This window comes from Crocodylus siamensis, chromosome 2 (genome assembly GCF_052110815.1).
Source record: "Crocodylus siamensis isolate JL-2025a chromosome 2, ASM5211081v1, whole genome shotgun sequence".
Classification (NCBI taxonomy): Eukaryota; Metazoa; Chordata; order Crocodylia; family Crocodylidae; genus Crocodylus; species Crocodylus siamensis.
Genome location: NC_143396.1, coordinates 139,629,809 through 139,642,685, shown reverse-complemented (window position 1 = coordinate 139,642,685; position 12,877 = coordinate 139,629,809). Strand labels below are relative to the sequence as shown.

Here is a 12,877-nt window from a genome sequence, read left to right as displayed (position 1 = left end):
CAATTAATGATACAGGTGTTATGTATAAGATCAAGAGTCACATTGCATCCAAAGGGAATTCCTTTTCTGGCAGCTAATTCAGTATACAAAAGAAAAAATGCTATAACATTGTTTGTCTAAATGTATTACCTTAGTCAACATATTTATGTTCTGCATCAACATTTCTAATGTACATTTACATATAAGCATGTTACGGGTGTCACTTGTAAAATCAGGTGTCACCGGGAAAATCCAGGAGATTCAGAGCTAGAGCTGAAACCCCAAATTAAATGTAATTCATTATATTTAGGCATGTAATTAATACTTTGTAATAATATTTACTGTTTTAAAAAATCCTGTTACATAACCAGAGGCCTTTTGACTCATATTGCAAGGTGAGCTGGAACTGAGACCATGCATCTCTGTTTTAATGGCACACTCATTTCTTTCATGGCTGGACAGCAGTCTATCTGCCTTTATTTAACAAATATATGTACCTTACTGCTCAGAGGGCTGACAAATCAATGGTGGTGCTTTCTTGAGTATAAGGCCTATTTCTTTCTGAACCACTATCCCAAATGTACTGCATATTGTCCTTGTCCACAGAGCTCAGGAGGAGATGATGAAACCAAATAAGGACAAAAAAGGCAGGCTTGATTTTACAATTCTTGAAATCATTCTGGTGATGGTACCACAAAGGCTTGACAAACCCACCATTTGAAAATGATTTAATCATTGAAACATTCTCACCTCCTACTGCCCACTTAACTTCCCCCTGGTGCTAGGGCCAGCAGACCCCACTTTTTCCTGGTTCTTAAAGGAACATCAGAGCCCTCTTGACACCAAAATTTCAACAATATCCATCTAACGTTTTCACTTTAAATCAAGTCATATTGCCACCTCCTATTTACAATCTTCTGTTGCAGCCAAAACCCTACGTCCCAACACATGCATGTGTGTGCGCATGCACTTGTATGCATGCATACACATACACCACCAGTCTTCTCAAAACAAAGACAAGGAGACCTCAACCCATCTGAGCATCAAAAAAGATGTGTCCTGAGCTTGCCCTGCTACCTATTTTAATGACTATATATTGGCTTTTGCCAGGTGTTCTCTTGTCATATCCTTAGTAGAGTTTCCAAGATACCTTTCATCACTACTGTTAACTTTATCTGGTTGCAGATTTCTGGTTTGTATTTTCTACTAATTTTGTTTAAAAATTAGTCACTTGTCATTAGTATTTGTCATTTTCTGGTCTTCACAGAATCTCTTTAACAAACTTATTGGACACCTAATACATGTGATAGACCTCTGCTCCAATGCATGCTAATTAGCATGCATCAGAGCAGACTCAATTAATTAAGTCTGCTGCAAGTCTGCTGGAGCATGCTAATTAGCATGCTCCAATAGCCTCCACGTCATGTATATTCAGTGCCCCCACATTTCAAAATGGCAATGGGGATGCTTTAATTTAAGCTTTTTGAATGAGCATTAGTTAAAGTACCCCTGCTGCCGTTTTGAAGCACAGAATGCTGAATCATGTGACACTGCAGGTGCTTTACTTAGAGCAGCTCTCAGAGCTGCTCTAATTAAAGCACCCCACCTCCACCCTGGAGCATGTGTATAGACTCAAGTAAGTGCATTACTTGAGTTACCAGAGTTCCTACAGATGACACTAGATAATAAATAAATGCTTTCATTAATAATCCAATGTGTTCCAAAGAAATAAAACATTTAGCTCTTCCAAACTAAAAATTACTGTAGTATTTCCACCACAAATGTACTTACAGACATTTTCCCACCACGATTGGCTTCCTCCCTTTCTGCCAGCGCCTTCAAAAAATTGTCCTTCAGTTCCTTGCCTGCACTTGCTAGTGTTCTAGAAAAGAATAGAGAAAATTATTTCTTATGATTGCACCAGTAATCAAGGATCCTGTCCTTATTGTGCTAGGTATTGCTCAGACATATATTGTAAAAAAGAGGCGACTCCTGTCCTAAAGGGCATGATATTTTTTATTAAACTATTCCAAACAAATGCTTGATATGCCTTACAAAATAATATATTCTATGCAATTTAAACAAATCATTATTGGAAATCAAACACTAACCAAGATGTGCTGAAGAGAAATTGCCAAACCTTTATAAATTCTTTCCATTTGTTGATGCTTTAATTCAGTGGTGCTAAAGGTTTTGGCCCTGCAGGCCATATGAGTGGTGTGGGTCCAATCTGTAGGTTGGATCAGGATTTGTGCTGCCCCTGCCAGGATTGGGCCCCATGCCACCCTGAGCCCCCAGTCTAATGTGCAGGGTCTTGGCCTATGGGGTTCCCATGGGTTGAATGACATAGTGCTGTGGGCCAAATTTGGCCTGTGGACCAGGGGTTGAGCACATCTGCTTTAAGTAATCTAAATGATTATTTTACACCTAACCAAACCAACTGTTCTATTCCTAGACAAGGCATGGTTAATCATATATTCACATAAACTTATTAATTTGTGTCAGACTATGGATGCACCTAGTCTGCATTCATGTGGCATAAGCTGCCCAAATGTAGGCTGGAAGTGAGGTGTCCAGCCTTTCACTGCTCCCAGGAGCTGCGTGGGGAAACCAGTACAAGTAACCTGGGGTGAGGGGAGGGCCAGCTGGGATGGAGGGATAGGGGTGTCAAGCTCCAGCTGGACTCTGCCAGCTTTACCCAGCAACAGAGGCTGTCAGCACTCTCCTCACAATCTGGAATGCCCCTATTTGGCTTGCTGCATGGCCGTGGCCATGTGCTGGGGAAACCCCGTCCCCTGTGGAAAAACCCCGCAAACATTTTAGCGTGAAAATGTGACCAATCGGGGCTTAAAATTGTGCTTGTCATCTGGCCTATAAAAGCTAGGGTTGAGAGTTTCCACCCAGGGAGAAGCCAGAGTGTTCACTGCTCAGTGGGTAGGCCTGGCCAGCTTCCCACAGCCTCTCCTGCCCCCGGAACCATAGGCAATCATCTGTGCACTCGGGTATCTCGTATATCAACCGTTCGTTAACCGTTCATTCATCGTCGTTTTCGGTCTCGGATTCATCATTCTGTTTTCCATTTGTTCGTCCCTCATCTGAACCGGGACAGATCCAAGTGTAAGCGCCTGCGCAGCCACATCCACACCGGTGGTGCGTAAGTAAGAGATCAAATAAAATTTTCTGGAACCTTTACGAGTCTACCTCTCCCTCTCACAAACTAATATCAGGGAATAGAACCCACCGGGGCAATAGTCACAACCTGGCTCACGCCCTGCACAAGGGGGTGTGCAGGGGTCCATGAGAAAGGAATTACTCTGTGGGGTGGAGGAGGAGGCTGGGGAAATAAAAATAGTCCAGGCAGAGTTGGAGGGGTGGGAACAGCACAGCCCCAGGGCTGAGGTGAGTGGCTGGTCTTTCCCAGCCCCGGGGCTGTGCTCTAAACACATACAGGTGATCATGAAATTGGGTTAAGCCTATCTTATATCAGGTTAACCAAATCTTAGTCTAAGTTGGTGCATCTACTCAGGTGAACTTACATCTAGTGCACCATTTGGGGGTGATTTAAGCACATCTGCATGACTGGGCATTTAGATCAGCCTAACCCTATTCAAATGTAATAAAATTATATGCTTTGCTCTTCAGGAAGCAACTAAGCACATAAGACCTAATCTGCAGTCCACTGAATTCAATGAAAAAGTACTAATAATGTGGAAAATGTGGATAGAAGAACTGCTTTAGCACAGGTTGTTCAGATTCTTAGTACTACTGCCATTTTTTCATCTTCAGCTTTTAGCATAGCATATGAAAACACCACTCCCTCCAAAGCTCAAAATGCAAAAATGAAAACAAAAATGTATTCAAACACCAGAGAAACTTGTGCATTTGAAATGAAATCTTTAAGGGAGACTGTCACCACCTAGTCAATCAATATCCCATTGAAGCTAACGAAGTCAATTTGAGAAATAAATATTAGGGCTGTGTGGAATTTCAATGGGTGTTTTGTTTTGAAGCTGTTTCTAGGCGTTTCAAGCTTGAAATAGAGAAATTGAAACGAAAAAAAGGCTTTGAAACAGCTTCAAAACAAAATGAGAGCACTCAAAATGTTTAGAAAGTTGTGAAATGTTTTAAGTTTTGAACCTGGGCTTGCTTGCAGCTAAACAGAAACTAGGTAGAGGGGTGAGAAAAAGGGGGGAGGACTGCTCTGATATTGATTGTGTAGCCGGTCAGTGACTGTGATCCTTCCCTCAGGTCTCTTCCAATCCCTGTACTCTTGGGGAGGGATGGAAAAACATCATAAAAGCATTGTTTTAACTGAGCTTTCCCTGTGCCTTGGGGTCAGCTTACTGAGCTGTGTCCTCCAGCAGTTCAGAAGCATCAGAAAGGTTATCACTTCCTACTGGCTAGTCTGTTCCTAGCAAGTGGGATTCAATACCTTTTCCTTTCCTAATACCCTTTATTATTATATTCATTCCATTCAATGTATTCCTCCCCATAAATCCTCATTTTGTTTTTGTTAGTCTATTTTGATTCTTTCCCCCCAGAAAAGAAATCTGTGCCTTCTCTCACAGTATGCATTCTATTCACTGTGCAGGGAAGCACAGCATATATTGCATATTATAATATACAATATAGACAGAACACATACATACATTTATATATTTTATTTATTACATAAATACATACATGTATGACATAAATATATACATTCAATCATCTACATATATTAAATAAATACGTATTACAGTACAGAAGAACACACAGATTTTCCAGCTCACCAAACACACTATGAAACGTGCTGGAAAAGCAGTTGGCAAACCTTCAGGGAGGGGTAGAAGAGGGGGTAGAGGGAGAGCTGTAAGTCCCACCAGTGCCCCCCCCCCCGACCCTCTGCTCCAAACTGAGATGCAGCCTCTTTCCTACAATTAGCAGGCATGAGGCTTCCGGTTCTACTGGCAACAAGGAGAGGGAAGCAGTGCTACTGCCTGAGTCTGCAGCCCCTCCAATAGCACCAGTCATAACCCCTGCCCCAACACCTGGCAACAAGCAGCACTATCATGACAGACTCCTCCATCCCCATTTCATTTCCCAGCTTGAGCCTTCCAGTACCAGAGGAAGAGCTGAATCTGGAGTTGGATCTGACTGCCACAGTGAAGGAAATTCTGGGTAGGGAAGGGGGAATCAGCTGAGTTTGTGCTCCACACCCCTCAAGTTTCCCCTAGAGCCAGATCTCCTTCCTCAGAAGGCACTTTGAAGGAGGCTGAGGTAGAGGTCGTGGAGGCAAGTGGCTCAGCTGAGTCCACTCCTCCTGTTGCTGTGTCTTTGCCTGCTGAGAAGGGGGAAAAGGCATCATCTGTACATGCACCTGCACCCTAGAAGCAAGGGGGTACTGTGGTATGGGATCATTTTGAGCTGGCAGATGATCCCACAAATGTTATCTGCCTGCACTGCCAAGCCAAAACCATCCGGGACAAGGGAACGAAACACACGAGCACCCTTGCCCTTGCTCCTTCTAAGCCTGGCACCAGTGGGAATATACCCAAAAAGAAGTCCCCCTCTCTCTCAAAAGCCACTGTCTGCCCAAAGCACAGGCAGGCCACCCTGGAACAGTGGGGGAAAGGTGGGCACAAAGTGGGGTGTGTTCCGAAGGTGAACAAGGTCACCCAGAGCATTGGGGACATGCTTCCCTGGATGGCCAGCCCTTCTCCTTAGTTGAGCGGCCAGGGTTCAGGTGGCTTATGGACCTCATGGCCCCATCCTACTAAGTTCCCACATGCACCATCTTCAGCAGGACAGTGGTGCCCTCTCTGTATGAGGCATGCAAGGAGTAGTTGAGGGAGGAGCTGCACAAAGCTGGTCCACAGGTGGCCTTACACTGCCTCAGGTATCTGGAGCAGCTGGGGTGGAGATCATGCAGATCCCTCCCTCACAGCGCACTGGTGCAACCAGTCAGGCTGTTGGTGGAGTCTCCTTCAAGCCGAGGTGATGGATGAGTCCCACACAGTGACAGAGATTATGGGGTCCATGAACCGCTTGGTGTAGGGGTGGCTCATTGGGCAGGGCGAGCTCACCCATGGATTCATGGTCATCAACAATGGGGCCAATATGGTTAAGGTGGTCCGTGATGCCAACTTCATTGGCATCAAATGTGTGGCACACAAGGTGCACCTCATTGTCAGGGATGCCTTGCAGGGGGACAGGGCTGCCAGTGACAACACCAGCAGAACCAGCAAGCTCATTTCCAAATGCAGACTACTTCCACCGGAGCATCAAGGGGGCCAAGATGCTTTGGGACAAACAGGCAGAAATGAACATCCCACAGCACAAAATCATGCAGGAAAACTCAGTGGAACTCCACATACCTGATGCTCAAGTGGCTGGTGGAGCAACAGAAGGCCATACATGAGATGGTCTTGCTTGGGGAGACTGGGATCAGCGGCTCCCTTAACAGAGCTGAGTGAGACATGATCTCCCAGATCTTGGTGGTCCTCAAGCCCTTCCTTGAGGCCACCAAGACCCTCAGCGCTGGTGATGCCATCCTTAGCCAGATGATCCACATAGTGAGGGAACTTCAGAACCAAATGGAGAAGTTCCAGGGGATCAATGTTCCTGGCTGAGGCACGCCACTGTCCCCAGACATGCAGGCACTGGTGAAGCAACTGAAGGAGGGCATCAGGAAAGCTTGATCCCTTGTGGTCCAGTACGGTTGACATGCTGGCTGCCATGTGTGACCCCAAGGTGCAGGGGGGAGTATGCAGCAGCAAAACCCTGGAAAACTGGACAGAGGTGCTGGTGAACAGAGTCAGGGAAGCAGAAGGGCACAGGCAGGGAACATGGAAGAGGGGGATCAACTTTCCCATGCCAGAACACCATTCACCAGCCAGTTTCCTCCTCCACCACAGGCCCTGTCAATGTGGGCCAAGGGCATGGCTTCCATGATGGGATCCAAAGACATCATACTGTTGGTGACACTGGGCATAACCCTGGGTAACTCAGAGGGATGGAAGACCACGAGTGTCGATGAAGTCCTTCTGCTCCAGGCTCAGATGAGCCAAAGCCCCCCCTTGCCCAACCTTTGCAACCCTTTCTCTCAGGCGCCTGCAAATCTCCTGTCCTTCTGGAAAGCAGGCGAGCTAAAACTGTTATCTGTGGAATGCAAGGGCACCGCTGGGAGAGAGAAGGGAGGAGGGAGGGGGGGGCTAGCGGGGGAAAAACACTGACAGTGAAACTGACCGGGGTATAAAGATCTCGCTGTTGCAGGGTTAGGTGTGCAGGATTTGAGACAATACAGTCTCCCTGCGCCTTTTACTTGAGCTCAAATAAACTCTGTCTGCTTCTCCCCCAGTGTGTTTATTTGGCGCGACGCACACCGGGCAACGAACCCAATTGTTGCCTCCCTCGGGCACCTTGTGCCGGCAACAATACCCCATCATCATGCAGGTAGCGCTCAGGCCTTGGTGGTTGCCTAGCTTGCTGAGGATGTAGAACTGCTGCTGTGCAACCCCTTGGGCTACCGGGCAAGCTGCAGCCAGATGTGGTCAGATCTGGCCACATTTGCCCAGGAACACCTGTCCTGTCCACAGACCAGTGTTCCAAGCAAGAGGGTGTTCAGCATTGTTGGTGATGAAGTGACCCCCCACCACACCTCCTTGGATCCTGGTTTGGTGGAGCAGTTGGTGTTCCTCAAGGCGAACCTTCCATTCCTGGGCTTCCCTAAGCTCCACATGCAGATGGGTTGAGTGCCACCCTCCTCACGCCATCCATGCTTCCTTTTTTTTTAACCCTTAGGTTTCACAACCATGAAGTGCCCTACTCTCAGGGCTGGAGGGGGCACTCATTGTATCACCAGCCAGCAGGGAAGAACATGTCCCTGCTGAGCTCCCATGCCAAGATTAACTTGGAGGTATGGCCAAGGGCTATGGGAAAGGAGGAGACCCTAGGTCCTGGGCATGACCACTAAAACTAAACACTGCCAGGGTTGGGAGGCCTGGTAGAACTGCCAGTCGCATGGCAACTCCCAAGAAATGCCAGAACTGAGCATCTCCCTGGTGAAATGCAGGTAGGAGGCACCTTACAATCTCCAGCCACCATACTCATGCACAGTGCTGGCCGGGGAAAGCTCAGACCCATCACATCTTTGACAGGCCTGAGGCTTGCTGGTTGCAGAGGAGTTGTCAGGCTCCAAGTGAGCTCAGCTTAGCTGCCTGGGATGCCAGCTTTTGGGCTGAAAAACCCTTTCTCAGACTGAGGAAGCAACTGTAGTTGGTGTGTGTGCTGTTCCTGGATGGAAGGAATAGTCAAGAAGCCAGAGGTTGGCATACAATACAGGCAAGAAAGCCAGTCAGTGAAAATGGAAATGAAGGTTTCAGGGGATGAGGGACAGGCTGAGGCGGGGGGAAAGGGGCATGTAGCAGGTAAAAGTGGAGAGGTACCTGGGGAGTTAGCTGTCCAGCAGGTTCTAGTGTGTCATAATTCCAATGTCGATATTGAGTCCATGAGTTTCTGTATCCAAAAGGTTGTTGAAGGGAAGTTCATAGGCTCATCTGTGAAAAGTGGTTTGTAAATTCCCTTTGAGGATCAGGCCTGAGAGATTGGAGACAGGTGGTGTTCTTGTCTTTGATAGATTTTCGGTGTGCACTCATTCTGGTGTGCAGTTGTTGCAAAACCTGCCAACAATATCTCCAGTATGGAGATATCTTCAAATACAAATGCCCTAATGGAAAATATGTAGGAGACACCAAGCAACAACTGTGCACCAGAATGAGTACACATCAAAAATTTATCAAAGACAAGAATACCACCTGTCTCCAATCTCTCAGGCCTGATCCTCAAAGGGAATTTATGAACCACTTTTCACAGATGAGCCTATGAACTTCCCTTCAACAACCTTTTGGATACAGAAAGTCATGGACTCAATATCGACATTGGAATTATGACACACTACAACCTGCTGGACATCTGACTCCCCAGGTACCTCTCCACTTTTACCTGCTACATTCCCTTTCCCCCCTACCCCAGCCTCTCACCCCCTGATACCTCCATTTCCATTTTCACTGACTGGCTTTTTTGCCTGCATTGAGGTGCAGTTCCCTAGAAACCCCCACACCTATCTCCTTGAAACTTGGCAGGCTTTGTGGCTACTATCCCGACTGTTTTCATTTGAATAAGGAAAGAAATTACAAAGTTAAAGGCATTTTCATGATTCCCCATTATAGCATATGGGCAAAGCATTGAAACGTGTCAAAATAGCATTGAAATAAGTTTCATAGTTGGTAGGGTTGGAAGGGACCTGAGCAGATCATCTAGTCCAACCACCTGCCATGGCAGGAAAGAGTACTGGGGTCAAACAACCCCAGCAAGGTATTCATCTGGCCTCCTCTTAAAGACCCCAGGGTAGGAGCCAGCACCACTTCTCTTGGAAGTTGGTTCCAGATCCTAGCCACCCTGACAATGAAGTAGCGCCTCCTGATACCTAGCCTAAATCTACCCTCTGCCAGCTTGTGACCATTGTTCCCTGTCACTCTTGGTAGTGCACAGGGGAACAGGGACTCCCCCAGTGCCTGCTGGTCCCCCCTGACTAGTTTGTAAACAACCACTAGATCCCCCCTCAGCCTTCTCTGGTGGAAGCTGAACAGGTTCAGGTCACTTAGCCTCTCCTCATAAAACAGTAAAACAAAAACAGTTTCAACTAAATGAAACAGAATAGGGCTTCGAACACCAAAATGAAACACTGTCCCTTTAAAATGGCAAAATGGAAGTTGAAACGAAGCGGTGTTGTTTCGCACAGCCCTAAATATGTCTATGGGCAAATAAGCAAGTCCTCTTTGATTATGTGGGTGGAGTAATTCTGCATTAAATATCCATGTGCTTGTTGCAGAATTAGCTGATATGGCTCTGCCATGTTTGCCAGTTCTTAGCTCATTAAGTTTAGTAATGACCCATGGCTAACTTACTAATATGACTATTACAGCATGATATTTTTTATAAAACCATATCTGTTTTTACCATTGCTATTGTTACATATTACAATCAACCCTCCTTTGTGCTTTGGACTGCAATTATTCTAACTGCCACCAGAGAGGTTTCTAGAGCTTCTGCACTTGTTTTTTAGCTGAGCTCCAGATAGCAAGAACAACTTGTTGCTGCTAAGCAAAGCCCCAACCTTGTGGTATGCAAAAACTGCTGGATCCAAAAGCCACTGGCAACCATGAACAAGACAGAGCATAGTAAGTTTGTGTAAGTGGCAGCCAATATCCATCTAGACCGCCAAGGACACTTTGTCAGAATATGATCAATAAACATTTTATTTCCCTAAGTATAAAGATACATCTTGTTCACAGTGCTCAAGCTCAATTTACCAGCTACACCAGTGTTCATGCTAAGAAAAAAGAAATTCACTTTCATCAGTCAGTTCTTATGGATATTATTAGTATATTACACAATGCGTAGGCCGAATTCACCTGCAGAGCCCAATTTAAGTCAATGGATGCATTTTCATAAATTAACCATTTAGGTCACTTTACCCTGGATGATAATACTGTAAAGGTGTGAACAGATATAGGAGTTATACATCTGTCCACAACCTTAGCTGCCCTTCATAGCTCATTTCTTAGTTTCTCTTGCTCATTCTCCAACTTTCCAAACTGCTTGTCAACATGGGAAAACCACACAAGTTAATTTGAAACCAACTTTATAGTTTACTTAAGTGTAAAATCTTGTGGAGACACTCTTATATTACTTTAAACTAAGTTTATTTCAGTGTAGCGTAAGTCAAGAGGGAACTGCTTTGAGATAAACTAAAAAAACCTGCCTATACATTGAATAAAAATGTCCAGATATCATTTATAGCTCTTTAGTCTGCACTGATTTACCACAAGTGGTTCAAAATCAGTTTAATTTAAGTCTCTCTTATAGGCAAGGTCCTACATGTATAATGGATGTTTTACATATTTTTCTAAGGCACTCAGCATTGGCTACTGCTAAAGACAACACTGAAGAGGTAAAGAACAAGGACATTCCACTCTGCAAAAGTTCCCTTGCACATAAACAGGGTAAAGATTTGGGGTGTGAATAGTTAGGAATTCATGAAGCCTACGTGAATGTTTGTGCCATCTTCCTGCTGGAGTAGATAAGAGTGTTCTCAAGGATGGAATGGGTGAACGTTGCAGAAAAAGCTTGTGGTAAGGGAACTCTCCATTCTCCACTGTGCACAACTCCTATTTAACTAGATTTATTTAATACTTAGTGACCTGAAAAACCTTGTTTAAATAAATACAAAAAAGAAGTTACTTCCTCAAAAATCTGGATTAAGTCCTTTACAAAGCTGCAGGGTTACAAATGTTTACACTGGCATGTAAATACTCCAAGGTGCTTCTGCTTATTCACATAGGCATGCAGTTTACCACTGCCCTTGAAAAGCAGGGCAAAAGCAATGTTGATAAACCAAGAAAAAGTTTTAAATTGTGTTTAATTATTAGCCAGCAAGTTATGTGTATACTTACAGTCTAACATATATACTATAATATGTAATGTGCTTATCACTCACCCCCAAGAACCACTCCTATCATTCATTCCATTTCTCAATATGCAAGTTGGAAGATCTTTTACAATGTGCACACTTTTTATGAGCCAGCATTCTCCTTGGCAAATTCATGACAAGAGGCAGCCTAAAGACTTCGGTACATGCACATTTTTTTAGTAAGTTCCAGCTGAATGACAATGTCAACATTTATTCAAAGATAGTATTATGTTTCTGCTTGCATAAGAACACATTTTTAGACACACATCACTGGAGTTACAGTGGAAGGCTAAAAGCCTTCTAGAACTACCTGGTGACACTGTGCTAGAAGGTTACATCTATAACCATTGCCTACTGAAGCCAACAGAAAGGCTCCCATTGATTTCATGGGCATAGCATGAAGGTCATGGTATCTAACGCATCTCCTTTCCTTGACATTTCTCATTCCATTTTGTGTGCCCATGTAGGGACTAGAGCCTGAGTGAGATTAGGCATACTGCCAAGAAATAAGCCCTGGCTACTCAGGCCCTCTGTGCATGTGTTCAGGCACACAAGTTTGTAGACAGCTAAGTGTGGCATTCCGAATGCACCAGAAGACCCTAAGTATAGTGCCAAGGCCATGCCATACTGGCTACTCTGCAAAGTTGTGCCATGTGCCATGGGTGCAAGGGGGTATGGCTTATTTCTTAGTAGCACAGCCATCGTTGCTTACTGCACCATGGTGGCACGCCCTGGATCCTGCTTGCATCTGTTCCATATCAAAGCAAATTTGATACAGTCTTTGTAGAAAGGACCCTAGTTATCTTTAATGATTCATAAGAATATTCAGTGTTATTTTTATTTATTTTACAATTCACCCTGGAGGCCTAGACCAAGATTAAAACCTTAAGGTGCTGGGTACTGTACAAATATGCAGCAAGAGCTACTCCCTGTTCTGATGACCTTACAATCCAAACTGATGAACAGATGAAGAAAAGAAAAAATTATTACCCTCATTTTACTGACTGGAAACTTAAAGCTTAGACAGACTGAATGATTTACCCAAGGAATTCAATGGCAGAAACATTAATTGAAGAGTTTCGTACTAGAGTTTCACATCACTGCCTGAATCACAAATCCATCCTTTCACTGTTGCTAATACTCTTTCCTTACACTGCATGTATAAAAGGATGAACATGATACATGTGCTTTAATTATCTAAATAGTATTATAGGTAGGAATCTACTTAAAGCGCATGAAGGTGAAGTAAAAATCATGGGTCGCTTGCAGCACCTTTTTAACAGCCTTTTTTGCAACAAGCTTTCCCCCATCAGGCAGCCCTGCCCTTCACTGCTGCCTGGCCAAGAGGGCTGCATTTCATGTGGCTCCATCTCTTGCCACTGA

General features: G+C 44.8%; 1 protein-coding gene across 2 annotated transcripts in view; it reads right to left on the bottom strand.

The window, feature by feature from the left end:
- CFAP299 (cilia and flagella associated protein 299) overlaps positions 1 to 12,877 on the bottom strand; it is a 499,375-nt gene that overhangs the window by 291,526 nt on the left and 194,972 nt on the right. For both annotated transcript variants that reach the window (XM_090034761.1, XM_090034760.1), the window contains exon 3: positions 1,771 to 1,861. In XM_090034761.1, the coding sequence (XP_089890887.1) occupies positions 1,771 to 1,861 (91 nt within the window). The remainder of the gene's footprint in view (positions 1 to 1,770; positions 1,862 to 12,877) is intronic.